General features: G+C 41.0%; 1 protein-coding gene across 8 annotated transcripts in view; it reads right to left on the bottom strand.

Annotated features, from left to right (window-relative positions):
* The window catches only part of LOC108261157 (transcriptional protein SWT1), a 106,300-nt gene extending 88,095 nt beyond the window's left edge, over window positions 1-18,205 (bottom strand). For 2 of the 8 annotated variants that reach the window (XR_008398087.1, XM_053686802.1), the window contains exon 1: window positions 17,938-18,195. Coding sequence is in view for 3 of the 8 variants with exons in the window: in XM_053686802.1 (XP_053542777.1) it covers window positions 17,938-18,027 (90 nt within the window). In the remaining 5 variants the exon portion in view is untranslated. The other 6 variants (XR_008398088.1, XR_006981929.2, XR_008398089.1 and 3 more) reach the window with 6 other exon arrangements.
* Window positions 18,206-18,793: the final 588 nt, after the last annotated feature.

Here is an 18,793-nt window from a genome sequence, read left to right as displayed (position 1 = left end):
TTTATTTAAATTAATGAAGATGAAACATTTTCAGACATCATGCAAAAACATCATCCTTACAACAAAGAGTGTAAAGTCCACAAACCAGGCACCACAGCAATAGAGTGGGGCAGGGATGATGTCATTCTGTATGCAAATTCATTAAAGTACAAAGAAAGAAGAAGACGACCGTTTTTCTTCCTCGAATAATAATAATAATAATAATAATAATAATAATAATAATAATAATAATAATAATACTCATTCATGAAACAAGGATCTAACTTTTTTTAAGCAATAAATTCTTAACCAGTAGTTTGACTTTTTTGTCTTCTATTAACATACCAAATACAATATGATTTTGTCTTATTTATTTGATGGGTTTTGTGTCTAGGCGTTTAGATACGGTATGTCCTCCTGAAATGTTTTAACAAAACTACACTCAGAGAATAGATGGTCAGATGTTTCTATATGCTCGTCACAAAAGATGCAGCTGTTACGGTCAAAATTAAACATCTTTCTTAACTAATCATTTGTAAGATGCACATTATTTAAGACTTTAAAATTATTTTTAAATAAATAAATGCAAAATTAAGTTTCTTTTACCTGTAAAACTTCATCAAACCTGTTTGAGACGTCTGTTTCCAGAATTTCACATCCATTTGTGACAAGTGTAATGTTAAGGCAGAATCAGGTCCGCTACTGGCCAAATGGGTGCCCTAAACAGAGTTGTATTGTTGTGCTCCCCCTCCACTCCCTCCCTCCCTCCCTCCACTTCCCTCTCCTCCCTCCCCTTTCATCTCCTCCCTCCCTCCCTCCCTCATGCCTCTCTCTCCCTCCCTCACTCCCCTCTCCTCCCACCCTCCCTCCCGCCTCCCTAACTTAATCTATAATCTGTTTTGATAGATTTTTTTTGTACTTTTTAAAATAACTTTTCATAACTTTAATGATTTTTAAAAAATAACTTATGACTTTTATAAAACTATAACAGACAGGTATGGAACATGAATGATATAAAATGTTTCTGAACTCTATCACTACTTTGAACAAGAGAACTAGGCTGTAATAACGTGGACTATTTTACATGCATTCCATTCATCGTGCATTCTAAAAACATTCACATATGAATTATGTAATTGGGATGAAGTGTGTGTCTCGTTATCCATGACATTGTTAAATCAATCAGTGGGACACCGGCGTTTGCTTCTTTTTACATTCACGTCTATGTCAGCTGCCGTGCGATCACCGGGATGTGTTGCACCGGCTCTCGACCCCCCACTGAACAGAGCAGACGCAGAGAGAGGTGAGAGTGCAGCAGGAAAGCAACACCTCGTGCCTGCAGGACAGAACTGGACACATTTGGACAGTTGCTAAGGTTTGTCCAAAAAGTCTAAAAAAAAAAAAAAAAAAAAAAGGTCGCTAAATGGGTCTAAATGGGAGCTAAATGACTTTTCAAATGGGTCTGAAAAGTCGCTAAGTTATCAACACTGGTCTCCACTGACAGCTAGATAAAAGGCAGGCTAAGCTCCGCCTCTCCATAGCAAAAAGAAAATACAGAGGGAGAGGGAACGTGGGTTTTTCATTTATGCACAATTTATTTGAAAAGCTATAACATACAGAGTGTATAGCCAAAAGATGCCCTGTTTTATTTTATTTTTTATATCCTCGATCCTTGCTTTCTGTCTCGACTCCGCTTTCTGGATATCCCCATTTGTATTGTTCGCCCGATCGCTTGACCCTTGCCTACTCTACGACTATGCTTCTTGAACTTCCCGATCCTACGCTGTTCACCCGCCTCCCGCTCCTGCTTCCGTACCGTCTCAAGGTTGGTGACAGAATACTTCGCCTATTAATGGAGGCAGCGGGAGGTCGTTGGCCGAACGCCATCGAGGGACATGGCCGGATGCTTAGCGAACATGATCACCGTCTCGCCCACCTAACTGAGCAGGTAGCTCGGTTAAATCAAGCTGCGCAGCCTCCTACGGTGCCGACCCCACGCTTACCTCCCACTCCAGCGCCGGAGAAGTATGATGGAGATCCCGCACGCTGCCTAGGTTTTTTACTCCAGTGCTCCCTGTTTTTCTCCACGTACCCAGACATGACGGAGAGTCAGAAGATCATCCACTTCATGGAACTTTTAACCGGGAAAGCTCTCCTCTGGGCTACCGCGGAATGGGAACAGGAAGGGAACCGTATCAGCACGTTTGAGCAGCTGACATCACGCTTCCGCACGGTATTTGATCACTCTCCAGACAGCCGGGAGACTGGGGAGGACTTATTGTCCATGGCGCAGGGATTACGGAGTGTGGCGGATTACGCCCTCGAATTTCGCACGGTCGCCGCCCGGAGAGGATGGAATGAACCCGCTCTAAAAGCCATGTTTCGCCGGGGATTAAATGCTGACATCTTAACGGAGCTGGCATGCCGCGATGATCTTTTGACCCTCGACTCACTCATCAACGTAGCTATCCGCCTGGATCGTCTACTACGTAGCCGCCGTCCCAGACGCGATGAGGCGGAAGCACTGACACCTGAGCACTCTAGTCAACTCATGCAGCTGGGACAGACTCGTGTGAGCATGCAGGAAAGAGAACGACGGCGCCGTGAACACTGTTGTTTCTATTGCGGTGAGAAGGGCCACTTCGTGCAACAATGCCCTCTCAAACAGGGCTCTAGTTGAGGGGAAGCCAAAACTGCCAGACCATCTCAGGCAGGGGTGAGTTTCGAACCCATTACCCAGCACTCTGTTCAGTCTGCCTTCGTATTGCCCGTTATAGTGGGTTACTGAAGTGTTTCCTGTGTTTTAGAAGCGCTGATCGACTCGGGAGCGGCGGGGAATTTCATTAACCAAGAGACCGTACGCCAATATAACATCCCCGTTCGTCCTCTGATGGGGCCCCCATAGGAGATGGCTTAATCACCCACTGCACCGAACCTGTTAACCTCCGAACCAGTGCCCTTCATCAGGAGAAGATCACGTTCCATGTCATAGTGACGGCTCGGCACCCAGTGGTTCTCGGTCTCCCTTGGCTCGAACATCACAATCCCCAAATTTCATGGAACCAAAGGGAAATCACGCGCTGGTCAGCTCACTGTATTAATCACTGTCTTCAAGTCCCTGTGATCTCCGTAGCATCCACCTCCATTGAAAGCCCAGATAAGGCAGATAACGTTCAGATCCCCAGTGTTTACCATGACCTCATAGAGGTATTCAGTAGGAAGAAGGCGAGCGGACTACCTCCCCACCGTGATTACGACTGCGCTATTGATTTGCTCCCAGGCACTACACCACTATGAGGGAGGGTCTACCCGTTAACGATCACTGAGCAAAAAGCTATGGAAGAGTACATTCAGGAGGCATTGCACCAAGGGTATATATACGACCATCCACTTCTCCAGCATCCGCGGGATTTTTCTTCGTGGAGAAGAAGGGAGGAGGTTTACGACCGTGCATCGACTACCGAGGACTAAACCAATGTTGCGTCAAGTACCGCTACCCACTCCCTCTAGTACCAGCCGCTCTGGAACAATTACGCATGGCCACCATCTTCACGAAACTGGACTTACGCAGTGCATACAACCTGGTCCGGATCCGAGAGGGAGATGAATGGAAGACTGGGTTCTGCACAACTTCAGGCCACTACGAGTATCAGGTCTTTCTAACGCCCCCTCGGTCTTCCAATGTTTAATTAACGATGTGTTACGTGACATGCTGGGACGCCATGTGATTGCCTACATCGACGACATACTGATATACTCTGACTCCCGTTAAGAACATGTTCACCACGTTCGCCGAGTGCTACAGCGACTGCTCCGTCACCAGTTATATGTTAAAGCCGAGAAGTGTGAATTCCATAGAACCACCATCACGTTTCTGGGATACGTCATCAGCCCCGAGGGGATCTCCATGGACCAAGAAAAGGTCCAGGCGGTAGTAAGCTGGCCCACACCCACGATGATCAAGGAACTACAGAGGTTTCTGGGGTTTGCGAACTTCTACAGGAAATTTATCAGGAATTTCAGTGCCATCGCCAACCCCCTCACATCCCTGCTAAAGGGGAAACCCAAACGTCTGGCATGGAATTCAACTGCCCAATCCGCCTTCGACAAGCTCAAGAAAGCCTTCACTACTGCACCCCTCATCAAACATCCAGACCATCCAGACCGTTTATAGTGGAGGTGGATGCGTCAGAGACCGGGGTAGGAGCCATTCTGTCCCAACGATTTGGAGAGAATCCAAAACTTCACCTGGTGGCCTTCTTCTCGCGAATGCTTTCCCCAGCCGAGAGAAACTACGATGTGGGAAATCGGGAACTCTTGGCAGTTAAGTTAGCGCTGGAAGAGTGGAGACACTGGTTAGAGGGGGCTACACATCCATTTGTCATCTTTACGGACCATAAGAACCTGGAGTACCTTCGCACTGCAAAGCGACTCACACCCCGCCAGGCCCGATGGGTCCTATTCTTCACTAGATTTCAATTCACGTTATCCTACAGACCCGGGTCCAAGAACACAAAAGCGGATGATCTGTCTCGTCTCGATCAGACAGAACGGGTCAACGAGCAGGGGGAGTACATCATTCGTCCTTTATGTGTTATCAGTGCGCTAGAGTGGGAGCTGGACGCGGAACTAGAACAGATTCCCCAGTGCCAAGTACCTGTAATGTGTCCTCCTAACAAACTCTTCGTACCCGAAGAGTACCGCCAAGAACTCATCATCTGGGCACACACGGTACTCGGTACGGGACATCCAGGTACACAACGCACACACCATCTCCTGGAAGAGAAATACTGGTGGCCCAATATGATAGGAGACATACACAAGGTGGTGAAGTCCTCTTAATCGTGCGCACAGAGTAAAGTACCTCGGACCCTCCCCGCTGGGAGGCTCAACCCTTACCTATCCCCGAACACCCATGGTCACACATATCTGTAGATTTCGTAACAGACCTGCCTAGATCCCAAGGAGATACCACAATTCTAGTCGCAGTGGACCGGTTCTCCAAGTCCGTACGTTTCATTCCACGTATCACGTCTCAAACCTGTTGTCAACGGTCCTCTAGCCACCGAAGTACCAGCTGAAACTCCCCCGACCCCTCTGGAAATTGATGGACAACCAGCTTACCGCATCAGGAAAATCCTCAACTCGAGACACATGAGGGGCAAGCTGGAGTATTTGGTCGGAGGTGGGAGGGACAGTGCTGGGTTCCCAGGCAGGATATACTTGATCCACAGCTTACCAAGGACTTTCACACAACTCATCCTCATCTCCCAGGTCCACGACCCCAGGGGAGGCCAAGAAAGAACTCTGCTCCCGGAGTGAGCCCTTTGGGGGGGGGGGGGGGGGGGGGGGGGGGGTTGGTTCTGTCACAGCTCGGTCTGATCAGAACTCAAATTCCCAGGATGCAATACTCACTTCTCAGGCACGCATGCGCTCCCCATCCCCGGAGTTCTGATCAAACACACCTGGCACCAATCACACACTAGTACTTAGAGAAGACATCCACCTAGAATCGGCGCGAAGTATACGCTCAGTAGCCTAGTTTGCTGCGTTACCAAGCCGATCTAGTTCGTTGTTTCTTGTGATCCTTGACCCTTGCTTTCTGTCTCGACTCCGCTTTCTGGATATCCCCATTTGTATTGTTCGCCCGATCGCTTGACCCTTGCCTACTCTACGACTACGCTTCTTGAACTTCCCGATCCTATGCTGTTCACCTGCCTCCCGCTCCTGCTTCCGTAACGTCTCAAGGTTGGTGACAGTATGAGCCAATCACCTGTTTAAATTCTCTATAAGAATCCAATATCAGGACTCTGATACCCAACACTGAACCTATACTGGCTTATTTTTATTTTAATAACTGCTAAATCTTTAATAATCTTTAATATTGGCTTTAATAATTTTATTTCAGGTAATGATGCTCTTACAGTTGGAAATAATAATCACAATTAAGATACTTCACCTTGCACAAGAACAAAAAATAGTTATCATCATTTTGGCATGTACCTTATCTTATAAATAAAGGTAAGACATTTCTTAAGGGACATCTTCATAGGGCTACATGACACCTACATAAACCCTTCATAACAACTGACATGAACCTAAATAAATATTTATGTATTTAAAAGACTTCCTAAAGCGTCAGCTGATGTACAGACTGTGTTTATCAATGTTAATGTTAAGTTGATATAACGTGTAGTCTAGTGAAACATTTCTGTAGACCAGTGCTTCCCGAACTGGGGACTAGACTAAATCAATCAAATTAAATCAAAATATTTCTGATAATATCAGTTTGAAATATCAAAATTAACATTATTTTCATTATAGTGAGGTGAGAAACGTTGCTTGTTTGTAATTGTATTAAGTTACTTATAACGATTTCAGTCACTCAGACAATTACCCGCCTATTCCAAAATGCATGGATGGCTGCTCTATAAAAGAGGAGTGGAGTACGACAGTGCATCTTCAACCTCATCAAGTCGACCTGATTGCATTATGATTAAAGAAAGACTCGTAAGTACAGCGAGGAGTACTTGTCCTTCAGATTTACAAGTGTTGGACCTGCTGACAGACCCACGCCTGTCTGTGTGCTATGCTCAGAGACTCTCGTTAATGAGGCACTGAAACCATGCAAGTTACACCGTCACCTCCAAACAAAACATGGATCATTTGCCAACAAGCCAATCACACCAAAGAAAGACCAGCGTGAGCTATTTTAATAAATCATGATTTTGAGTTCAGAACACTTGAAATGTTAAGTTTATTTATTTTGTAGGTAAATAACTTAAATTAACTTAGATTTTTGATTTATGGGTCCAAATCACAACAATTTAAGCAATGTTTTGTCGTGATTACTTGATTGCTTAAATAAAGACAACATTATGGTCTACAGTGCACTACCAGATACATCACTGAATTTATTTTTACATAAACATATGTTCCATTACAATTGTATAGAAGCTACTACAGTAGATGTAACAGGAATTATTCAGAAACACTGGAATATACTCCAGTAAATCAAAAATACACAAATTTCAGAGAGAATATTCAAAATCACATCATGAAACAATGGTCATTCCAAGAATGTGACAAAAAGTATATATATTCACTACACATACTGTATATAGACACACATATGCATGTAAGATATCGATCAAGCAGACTGAAAAAAGTGTGCACAAAAAGATTAACATTAGCATTTAAATTTACGGCATTCGGCAGATGCTCTTATCCAGAGTGTGTTACAGAAGTGCTCCGAAGTCTCTCTCAGAAAACACATCCTCATGCTAGTTCACTAGGACTGGGACTAAGAGTACCATCAGTCTAAACACAGTGTTGAGAGCTTAGTTCAGGATGAAGTACTGACTAATTTAAGTCCTTGGTGAACTGGTAGGTCTTTACACACTCAATCACACTTTTTTTTTTTATACATGAAGACAGGAGACTTCAAATTTCACCACAAAAGTCCCAAACAAGATCATGTATAGCAGTCTTCTTACACAAAAGAGGATGATGTGTCTGCCATGTCAACACAGAATTTGGCATCTGACTCCATTTCCCAGCATGCACCTCCGACTACAAATATGGCTACCATCGACTACAAATATGGCTACCATGGACTCCAACTCCCAGTTCCCACGCTCAAGCTCACCCCATTACTGACTGCACACACCTGGACTCAATCACCACTCCACACTATATAAACACGCTCACTACACATAGACTTTGTGGAGGATTTGTTCAGCTCTCTTTCCTCATCTGATGTATCAAGCCTTTGAATCATGCGTGCCATTTCTATTTTCGACCCATGTTTATTTTCTTGTTTCATCATTATAGTCTCATACTCTGAATATTTTTTGTATAAGTTTGTACATTGCTTGACCCTTTGCCTGCTCAGTGTCAAGGGTTCCTACTCCAATGTTCTCTGTATTTCTCTGAACAACGTAAGGTGGATCAGTTTATTAACCTTCTCAAAGGGCAAGGAGTTAACCTGGACGACCGCAGTCTGGAACCAAGGAGGGGAACACACCTCAACTCACGATCGATTTACTGAACTGTTCCTCCACGTTTTTGACCACGCTCCAGAAGGTAAAGAAATTGTAGAGCATTCAACTGCAGGAAACACAACCAACCACACACACATAATTATAACTAGGGGCAATTTATCTTGGTCAGTCCAGCTACTGGTGTATTTTAGAAGGTGGGAGGAAACCAGAGAACCCAGAGGAAACCCACATGGACATGGGGAGAACAAGCACAGAAACCACACAGACAGAAGCCTGAGCTCAGGACTGAAGCGAGGACCCTGGAGCTGTGAGGAGACAACGCTACCCACTGCATCACCACACTGCTCATAGATCCACAGAGTTCCCCTTTTGTATAGATGGTAATGAATCAAAAACACAACAGCTGTGTAACACTAAACTGGAAATTAGCTGTTATTATTATTTGAAATCAATTTATTCATTATTATTTATTTACTGAATTTATTTTTTTGAATTTTGTCAAAGTAATGAAAGTGTCACAGTTCAGTCCACATCGACCGCGCTTGAGCTTTGGAAGGCATGCAACTTAAAAAAAACAAAAACTCTCTCTATGTATATATGTATGTATGTAATAATGCAAAGTGTAATAGAAAAGTCATTTACTTGTAACTGTCACGTCTTCATTCTGGTCTTAGCTGTAAATAGATGCGTGTGAATTTCACACCTTTTTCTGCTGTCTCTCATATAAAATGCAGGAAGTGAAGATGGTCACTGACAGAGGGACAGCAGAAAAAGGTGTGAAAGTCACACGCATCTATTTACAGCTAAGACCAGAATGAAGACGTGACGTACAGGTTACAGGAAAATAGGCTACTTATCAAAAAAATTTGAGCTTGATCTCTTGAACATCGTTTTATAATCAAAGTATTGGACGAGTTAAATTAATCTTTGTATCTAATCTTTATATCTTTGTATTTAATCTCTTAATATTTATGTGTAATAATTAGAATAATTGACTATTATTAATGTCTTAATAATGTGAGATTAATCTGAAAATAAACGGAAGACATACAATACAGTTTAGTGTAATTGTGCAGTTGTCAAGAATAGGGGCGTCGCTAAACCCTTTTTACTGGGACACGAGTCTTTTTGAAGTGATTTGTTCATTTAGGAGGCTGGTTAGTTAGTTCACTCATAAAAATGTTAATCAAACACACCTGCCTGTAATTTTCTGTGCATAAATCTTTGGTTAGATCTTTCAGGTGTGTGTGATTAGGGATAGAATTAAACTCTGCAGGACAGTGCAGTGGCGACTGATGGTTCTCGTTCTATGAAAGCAGGTCAGAGACTCGGCCCCACTGCTCACTCACATACATTGCTGCGTTCACAGAGAGGCATTAGCTGCTAAGAGAATGCCCACGGATTTAAAGACTGTTTTAGACGATGCTGACAGAATGGTGAATTACATCAAAAGTCGCCCATTACAAGCACAAATGCCCACGGATTCCTCCCCCAGTCCAAAGACATGCATAGTAGGCGGATTGGCGTGTCTGTAGTATATGAATATGTGTATGAATCACACCATCTTCAGTCGTCTTGACTCGGTCTTGCCACTGGATCATGGTGGTCAACGGGAAGTGAGAGTGAGGCCGATGCTGTGCAAGTCTTCCTCACTATAATCCAATTCATGAGTCTTCTTCTGTGTGAGGAGATGGGAAGTGAACACCACCATACTGAAGTCCGGTGGCTCTCAGGCAGCAGAGTGCTCACCCAGTTTTTCCAGTTAGCTTGGCCGGCTAAGGCATGATGGAGATCACAAAACAGGTTTCAAACGCTGTAACAACTGTTTACTTGTTTAAACCTTCAACAAGTTAACAATTTATTCGGGTATTGTTAAACAAGTCCTGTTTAACCCTTAAGGTTTAATACTTAAAAAGAGCCGACAATGTCTTCCGCCATTTTTTTCTGAGCTCGTCCACACCAGTCCTGTTGCATTATGGGATTTTTGATTCGCGTAGTGTCCATCGGTTGCACGCTGCAAAATTTCACTGGAACCAGTACACCATCCGGGCATTTCTCTCCGGGGTTTGCTCGCTGTAATCACATCGAAATTAGCCCTAGCTAGACCCCTGGTCTCAGCATGCGCACACACACAGGAAGGTATCTGTGTGATTCTTACACCTCTGCAAGTTATCTGGAGTCACAGTTGTGCACATAACTAGTGTTCTCATGTTAGAGCCAGTGTGAGACACTCAGCATGTCAGAGTAACCACATGATTGTGGCCAGGGCAGCATGGGGGCTGATGGGAGAATGGCTACTTCCTCTTTCTCACAGCATCAGTTAACCGACATTGTGCCATGTACAGAGAATACTGAGTAACACTCCACACTCAACACGCACACGGTCATACATCCCTTACAATCTTTTTTACACGTGGTTACATACCTTTCACAACACTGAGGTCCCTTTTTCAAAACCCTTCTCTTCATCAACATGAAGCTCAGTACAGCAGTTACCCTCACATCCAACATGCACTAAAACCACCAAACACTTCATACACGCCTCAAAATCAACTCATTCTACCAGAACACGCACTCTCTCTCTCTCTCTCTCTCTCTCTCTCCATCCACAGGAGCACCTTTTCATTCATAACACAATGACCTGAAAAACACTAATATCAGGTAACACACTGAAAACCCCAATAAGTCGACTGTACTCAAACTTGTTCCCTTAATTTAGGGCGTACTCACACTAGGCCCGGTTGTCTTGTAGTGTGCCCCCCCCCCCCCCCCCCCCCCCGCTGACCTGCACTTACAATGAACGTTCTGGGCCTGAACACGCTTACGTCATTACGATGCAGCTTTTTGTTTGGAAGAAAACAGGAAGAAAATTCCTCTCGTACATCACAATGGAGTCCATCATTGTAACGTTATTTATCTTTTTTAGGTTCGCTTTTACTTGACTTTTTATTTATTTTTTTCACTGTTGGTATGTATGCTTATTTTTATGATTGTGTCTACATGTGATTCTCTGTTTTTCTCTGAAAAACGTAAGGTGGATCAGTTTGTTAACCTCCTCAAAAGGCAAAAGGCACACACACACACGCTGTTATTGTTTTTTTTTCAAGTTAGTTTATTTAGTTTTACAACAATTTATTTATAAGTAATGAGAGTGACACAGTTCAGTCCACATAGACCGCTGTTGTAAGTTTTGAAAATGTGAAGACAGTATTGATAAAGGCATGCAACTAATTTAAAAAAAAAAAAAAAAAACATCTCTCTCTCGCTCATTATATATATACCCATACATACATACGGCATGATGCAGGAAGTGAAGACGGTCACTGACAGAGGGACAGCAGAAAAAGGTATGAAATTCACAGTTAAGACCAGAATGAAGAAGTGACAGTTACTAGTTACAACATACACTGTAAGTATTATAGGGATGTAAAATAATCTCACTGTAGATTCCTGCTTATTCATTCACCCACCTCTCTTCATCAGTACATTTTAGACTGAAGTTAATCAGGAAGAAAAAATCCACATGATCAAAGCTGAACAGGTCTAAATAAGGAGATTATAACACAAGGCATGACGTGTATGTTTACCTTGTGTATAAAGATTACTGCTGTCTTTGGACAATTTGGTTGTTCAGGAACAGGGCTGAACTACGGCCTACTGTAAACCCAGTCTGGACAGAAACCACATGAACTAAACACAAAGCAGCTGAACTAAGAACTGGCTAATATTCTCTCTCCTTTCTGTAACAGAAAATAGAAAATAACTTCACTCACCTGCAGCGACGTGAAACACAACAGACAAAAGATACAAGCACTTCATCATTACTGATTCTTCTGCACACACACCAGTCCCTCAAAGTGACCACGACACACACTGTCACACTGCCTGAGGGTCTCTCTGTTATATAGTGTGATTATCAGGAAACCACAGCAACCACAGTCTCATTTTTTCTTTTTGAATTGTGATTTCATCACTCTTTCCATGACTCACTTTAATTTTTATATGCATTAATATTTATTCTAAAAAAAATAAAAATAAAAATTTTTTTTTTAGATTTTTTATCTTATGTGGTGGTTTTATCTTACTTCATAGTATCAGCATTATCTTTCTTAGGCATAATTTTCTTAATGCTTGCTTGTAGCCTTTTCTTTAGATGAAATTTTACCTAAATAAACAAATGAATGCATTATAAATTAATCTAAGTGTTTTGAATGTGTAAAGTTTCTCCTCGCATTAATGTTTCTATACTTTATGATATCAAGTGTAGATTGTTAGATGACCCCTAGGAAACCTGATGGACCGAGTCCCACACACCAGTAGACGGAAGTGAGCTATGGCTAAGCGGCTAAATAGCGACATCTTGTGCTATAAAGCTGCTACTACAGCTGGTCTATAGATAATTAGGTTCATTGGGCTCATTAGGTTTGTTCACAAGATTAAAAATAATAATAATAATAATAAAATAATTACAAAAAACCAAACAAACACCAGAAAACTAGAAAGGGTACAAAACAAACAAATTCTACTAAGGAGGGAAAACACAGAACTTACATATGAGAACCAATCAGGGGAAAGACAAGACAGGTGTGTACAGAAAATCAGAGGAACCAAGGAAGAAATTCTTGGATTCTTGGAAACTTTATTTGTTTTTCACATTTCAGCTCAGAATCAAAAATCACACCAGGGTTCCTCACCTAACATTCCTAACATTGGTGGCTAAAGGGCCCAGATTTCAAGCTGTTTGGCTAACTTTTATGGACCAAAAAACACCACTTCATATTTTGACTCATTAAGCTGCAAAAAACTGGATGCCATCCACACCTTTATTTCATCCAAATAATCAAGCAGAGATGCAAGTTTGTGTCACGAATCAAGGATGGGTTCAGAAGCAATCGCAGATAAGAACGTTTATTAAACAAATACACAACAAAACAAAGACACTAAGACAACTAGACAAAACACTATGGCATGAAACAAAATGTAGTGACATGGAACACAGAAGTCTAAGACAACGAAAGACAGAGAAACGGTGCACACAGTGTATATATACACACAAGAATGCTCATTAACAGACACGTGAATCAGGTGCAGGTGGTCATGTGACATTTAGTGCAGTGCAGAGTCTGATGGGAACTCGAGTCCAGAGTTTCCGGATACATGACAGTTTGGAGTAATCATTACATTTCAGAGGCAGATACAACTGGGTATGGTCTACATAACAATGATATGCTACACTGTGTTTGAGAGTTTAATCCCAAAGGGAGCATATATAGAGAAAACAGCACAGGGCCAAGACAAGAACCTCGAGGAACCCCAGATGAGATCGGCTGAGAGCAGGAAATAGAGCTCACTAATTCCACAGCAAAGGTTCTCCTATATAAATAGGATGAGAACCACTTTAGGGAACGCCCATTAATCAGGGCCTTGACTCCGCTCAGCAGAGCTTTACTGCACAGGTTCTTATCGTTGCCATAAAATAATGGAAATGATGAAAGAAAAACTCAAAAACAAAAAAGAACAAAAAACAGTTTAGAGTTAAACCTCAGGGTAATCTCAGTGGATAATCTCACCTTTGTACATTTGTACCCAAGAACTGCTGCTGGACTCATACTTAGATCAGACTATCCCAGGACTCTTCTTCATAATATGCTTCAGGACTGTTTGACTTTTTAGAATATAATGAATTATTACAGCACTATCCGATATCAGGGCTGCTATTTAAACATAAACAGAGCTAAATAAAACATTTGTGACGTCCCTTATTATTACTAAAGTTACACCAGATATGTTGTGTTAATACCTCAATCAAGTCCATTTTATTTATTTATTTATTTATTTTTACTTACTCCATTAACAATTAAACATTAAACAGTTAATAACTCTCCCTCTCTCTTGCTCATTAAAAATGTAAATGCTCGTAACAGATTATTGTCTATTGTGACATTGTTTATTGTTAAAAGCACTATTCAAGTATCCAAAGGTGTCCAGCAGGCCACTGTGAGCAAATCAGCAAATCAGAAGCTGAAAACAAGGTCTTTTGTTCAATTACAATTAAAAACAATTCCAGATGTGACCCCCAAAGATGTCCTCCTAAAGATGCCTGAACAATTCTGAGTCTTGAATGTACGGCTTACGTGCACAGCATGATAGTGCCCCCTGGATACAACGTCTTGTACAGGAGACAGCACTGCAGCACCAGATCGTCATTATCCTCCACGTTCAGACTGCCTGAAACAATGTTAACAACCAGCGCCATCACCTGGTGGGCTGCTGCATGCATTTATATAAAGAACAAATGAAAAACCCACAAGGCAGCGTGAGACACTTGCTGCATGGACTGGCTCCAGAGACGCGGCTCCAGGTTCTTCAGGGAGGTGTAGATGTAGTCCACAGCTGGCCTTTGACAGTTTCCTGCTTTTTAACGAGTCCAGCTCCTGTAGAACCACCCAGGGAACCAGCAGCATCGGGAACCCCAGAGCTGCAGCACAGAAAGAGTTACTTAACCAGTTAAACCCGATCTCCTTGCTCAGTATTTGCTCAAAATCAAATACTGTTTAAATCTGAATGATCAAGTTAACATATTTTTTTCTCTTTATATCAACAGTAGTAGTGTTGTAGTACTACAGCAATGGAAAAACTGCCCAAAATGTAAAATAAAAATACACTAAACACTAAAACAGTTTTCTGCATTGAAAGGCTCACCAAATAAAAAAACCCCACCCTGAACAGAGTATTCTAATTAATAAATATATAACTCGATTTTTTTTGTATTTGTCAAATATTACATTTGCAGATATGAGAAGTAACTCCAAGTATATCATCTTTCACTCTTCTTTATAGAGGATGTTGACACCACCCACCCACCCACGCACGTACTAACGCAGACATACTCACTGACCACTTTATTAGGAACATTTATGCTCATTCATGCAGTGATGCAATCAGCCAATCACGTGGCATCAGCAGAGTGCATCAAATCACACAGATACAGACCAAGAGCTTCATTTCATTCCAGTTCAAATTCCATCTACTGAAAGAGTTCTGATACACATGCTTAAAAGCAAACTGAATTTTCCGCATAATGGTGAGTTTTATTGGTTACTCGTCCAACAAGTGTGCGGACTAGGATGCCTGAGAAAAACAAGATCTGTCGTACAATCTGTAATCCCAATTTCAGATCTTTTTAGAATAATGTTTAGAATTAATAAATGGCGCCATCTTGTGGCCGTTTTGAGATTGCGAGCAGGACCGTGATTGCAGCACTAAATCTGAGGGGAGACGATTCAACAACGACATGCACAGGTAAAGTATACTTGCTTTAATTAACTGATGAACTTTATTTAACATAACAGCCATTAATGCACAAACGAGATGTGTTACATAAACGCTTGCTATGTAGTTTAGGAAATAGAGATGAACTCACAGAATCATGTAATCTGTTTAACTCATCAAAGCTTTTTTTTAATTATTTTTTTTTTTTTAAAGACACTTTAGTAACAGTGCACTTTATTTTTTGCACACTTATAGACCATTTTATTTATTCGTGTATAAATAAGAGTTGTTTTATTTTGTATGCAAGGAGGAAGTGAAATTGACAAAATTGTTATAAATAAAACGGTTTGTTCAGTTCAGTGGTGGTGTTATCTTTGTGTCAAAAACAGAAGTAAAACAGTAAATAAATATCGGTTCTGGATATAGGTTATTGGGCATGTAAACATGCAAATAATCGGGATCGATTATAAAAAAAAATAATCAATCTCTAAAATGATCTCTCATACTTGAGCATGTGACCACTGTCCTCCTACCTCCAAGTCCATGGGATCTAATCCTCTTCACAAAGTCCAGGTGGCTGAGGAGAACATTGGTGTCGAGCACAATGAGGAGGTCCTGCTGCTGCTTCTGACCTTGAGATGTCACACACAAAAACATACACAAAACAGCAAAGCGCTAGCCTACATGGACACATCTTGATTTGATCTAATAGTTTGTGCATGCAAGTACAATAGAGTCCAGTAGAGTTTGGTATGCTCAAACATAGTAATACACACACATTTTTACTCATATTTTCCTTATTATATCAGGTGCAAGCATTCACTGATTCTCAAGAAGGCAACACGATACATTAAGAGCCAGGGGGGTGTAAACTTTTGAACAGGATGATCTGTGTAAATTATTATTATTATTATATATTATCCTGCAGGTTATTAGTAGGTGGAAGGAAAACCGGAGAACCTGCAGACATGGAAAGAACCTGCGTCACTCCACACAGACAGTAACCTGAGCTCAGAATCAAACCAGTGACCCTGGAGGCAGTGCTACCCCATACACACCATACATACCCCACAGCAACACAAACTACTCTCTCTAACTGTACACGCAGGTGTACAAACAAGGTAGGTATCATAAATAATAAAGTGGTAAGTAAGTGTACAGAGTGTGACGGCTGTGCTGTGAGCGGTCCGTCATCTCTGATCACCGGTGGTTCCTTTCTACTGATGGACAAGAAGAAGGTGGCTGACAAACTGTGTACAGCAAAACAGTATAAAGATTCAGGATTGTATACGTACAAAAGTGATCATATGTACCTAAAAAATAAAATGTGTAGCTTCAATAGGAAGCTTTTGATAGCAATAAGATATTAGGTAAATAACAGAGGTTATAACGTAATATTATAAATTTGCTAGGCTTTGTTTTCTGTATTGGCATAACGTCCTCTGGATGAATGAATAAACCTGAATGGACTATATGTTTATCAGCTTTCTATCATTATAAGGTTTGATCTGGGTTAAGAATGAATGAAAGTTAGATTAGACTAATACTAAGGTCACTAGTTTGCTTCCTTACTAACCTCTTACTCCTTACTAACTCATTTTAACTGTTGCTAACTCGGTGCCTTCATTTTTTTTCTTTTTGCCATTATGTCTAACTAACATTAATTCTTCAAACAGAGCTCATAATTTCACCAAACCTTTAAACTTTAAGCTCTTGTGTCACTGGGATATTAAACTGAGAGAAAATGTCACTTGCCGGAGTTTGACAGACTGGACGAGTATCTCGCTGCTTCAAATTCGTTTTTATTTTTTATTCCACTCGTATTCAGGATTAGGATGTAACCCGAACAGCCAATCGAAGTACAAAAATGGGTCGGTGTTAACCAATCACAGCGCTGGAGGCGGGATTCATCGGAATATGGGTAGAGATGTAAATAACCGCTCTCGTGTCACATGCGAAGCATGGAGGATTTAGATTGGCTAGTTTTGCTCTGATGGTGAAACACACAGAATGGTGATTGGATGCATTATTTATTTATTTATTTATTTCGCGAGCAGGTTGTTATCGGTTGAGTTCACAGAGTGGCGCAGGAATGATGTTGTTTGTACCGGAATCCGGAAGTTAGCATCACACTGGTTCCCTCGACAAAAACCTAACAGGATTTTCCCATAGGCTTTTGGATTATTGCAAAAAATAAGCTCTGTGATCAACAACAGTGAACAATACTAACACGTTTTGTCCATCAAGATAATTTTCACAAATGAACACAACTTTTATGAAGTTTTGAAGCCTAAATACAATCCCCAGAAATGCAATGCTAACCGTATGCTATAAACGAACTACACCACGGTCGCGCAACCTCAACGACCCCATCACCAAGCTTCCGACAACTTTTCCAAACTTGATTTAAAAACACTTTCCATAATACAGATTTACTCTGTGGGTGAATCTTCATCCCCATATTTTTTTGGAATTGTGCACAACAAACCTGAACCAGTTTATCTGCAAAGTTTTTTCCTGTTCGGCGTGATGACGTTTAATGTCCCCGACAACGTCTGTAGTCCCATTTAGCAACCGCCTTTTCCAAATACACGCTAAAGCTTTAAAAAATCACGAGTAGGGTATTACTGGTGTATTTTATGTGGTACAATAAAACGTGAAAATATTTTGAGCTTGTGTTCACCATTTCAGGCTTTTGACTTCGCGACGATGGAACCGGAAGTACTAAAATGCTAACCCGTTTCCGGGTTTTGGCTTTACAAAATGACGTCATCCCTCCGCTACTCTACACAAACAGGAATTCACAATTTAAATTTATTTTATTATATTTATTTATTTATTTTAATTAATGAAGATGAAACATTTTCAAACAACACTGCAAAACATCCTAACAACAAAGAGTGTAAAGTCCACGAACCAGGCACCATAGCACCAAGAAAGAAGAGGAAGAAGACCCTTTTCCTTCCCTTAACCATAGGGGTCTTCTAAATAATAATAATAATAATAATAATAATAATAATAATAATAATAATAATAATAATAATTCATGAAACAAGGATTTAACTTTTTCGGTTGCAGTGTTTTCTTTTTCATTATTTTGAGTGATTCTAAGTAAATAAATAATTCTTTTTTGAAAGATGTAATACAGGACTTCATATATTTCAACTTGTGTACCAAAACTTTCCCAAAAGCAATAAATGCTTAACAAGTAGTTCAGCTTTTTTGTCTTCCATTAACATACCAAACACAATATGACGTTGTCTTATTTATTTGATATGTTTTGTGTCTAGGCGTTTAGATACGGTATGTCCTCCCGAAAAGTTTTAACGAAACTACACTCAGAGAATAGATGGTCAGGTGTTTCTATATGCTCATCACAAAAGATGCAGCTGTTATGGTCAAAATTAAACATCTTTCTTAACTAATCATTTGTAAGATACACATTATTTAAGACTTTAAAATGATTTTTTAAAAACATTTGCAGGAACAGGAAAGCCAGTGTAGTCTGTCTGACACTTCCTACATTCAATTTCAGGAAA

Source organism: Ictalurus punctatus, chromosome 2 (genome assembly GCF_001660625.3).
Source record: "Ictalurus punctatus breed USDA103 chromosome 2, Coco_2.0, whole genome shotgun sequence".
In the NCBI taxonomy this organism is placed as follows: Eukaryota; Metazoa; Chordata; class Actinopteri; order Siluriformes; family Ictaluridae; genus Ictalurus; species Ictalurus punctatus.
Note: the sequence above shows the minus strand (reverse complement) of the source record. Positions and strands in the feature narration are given on the sequence as shown.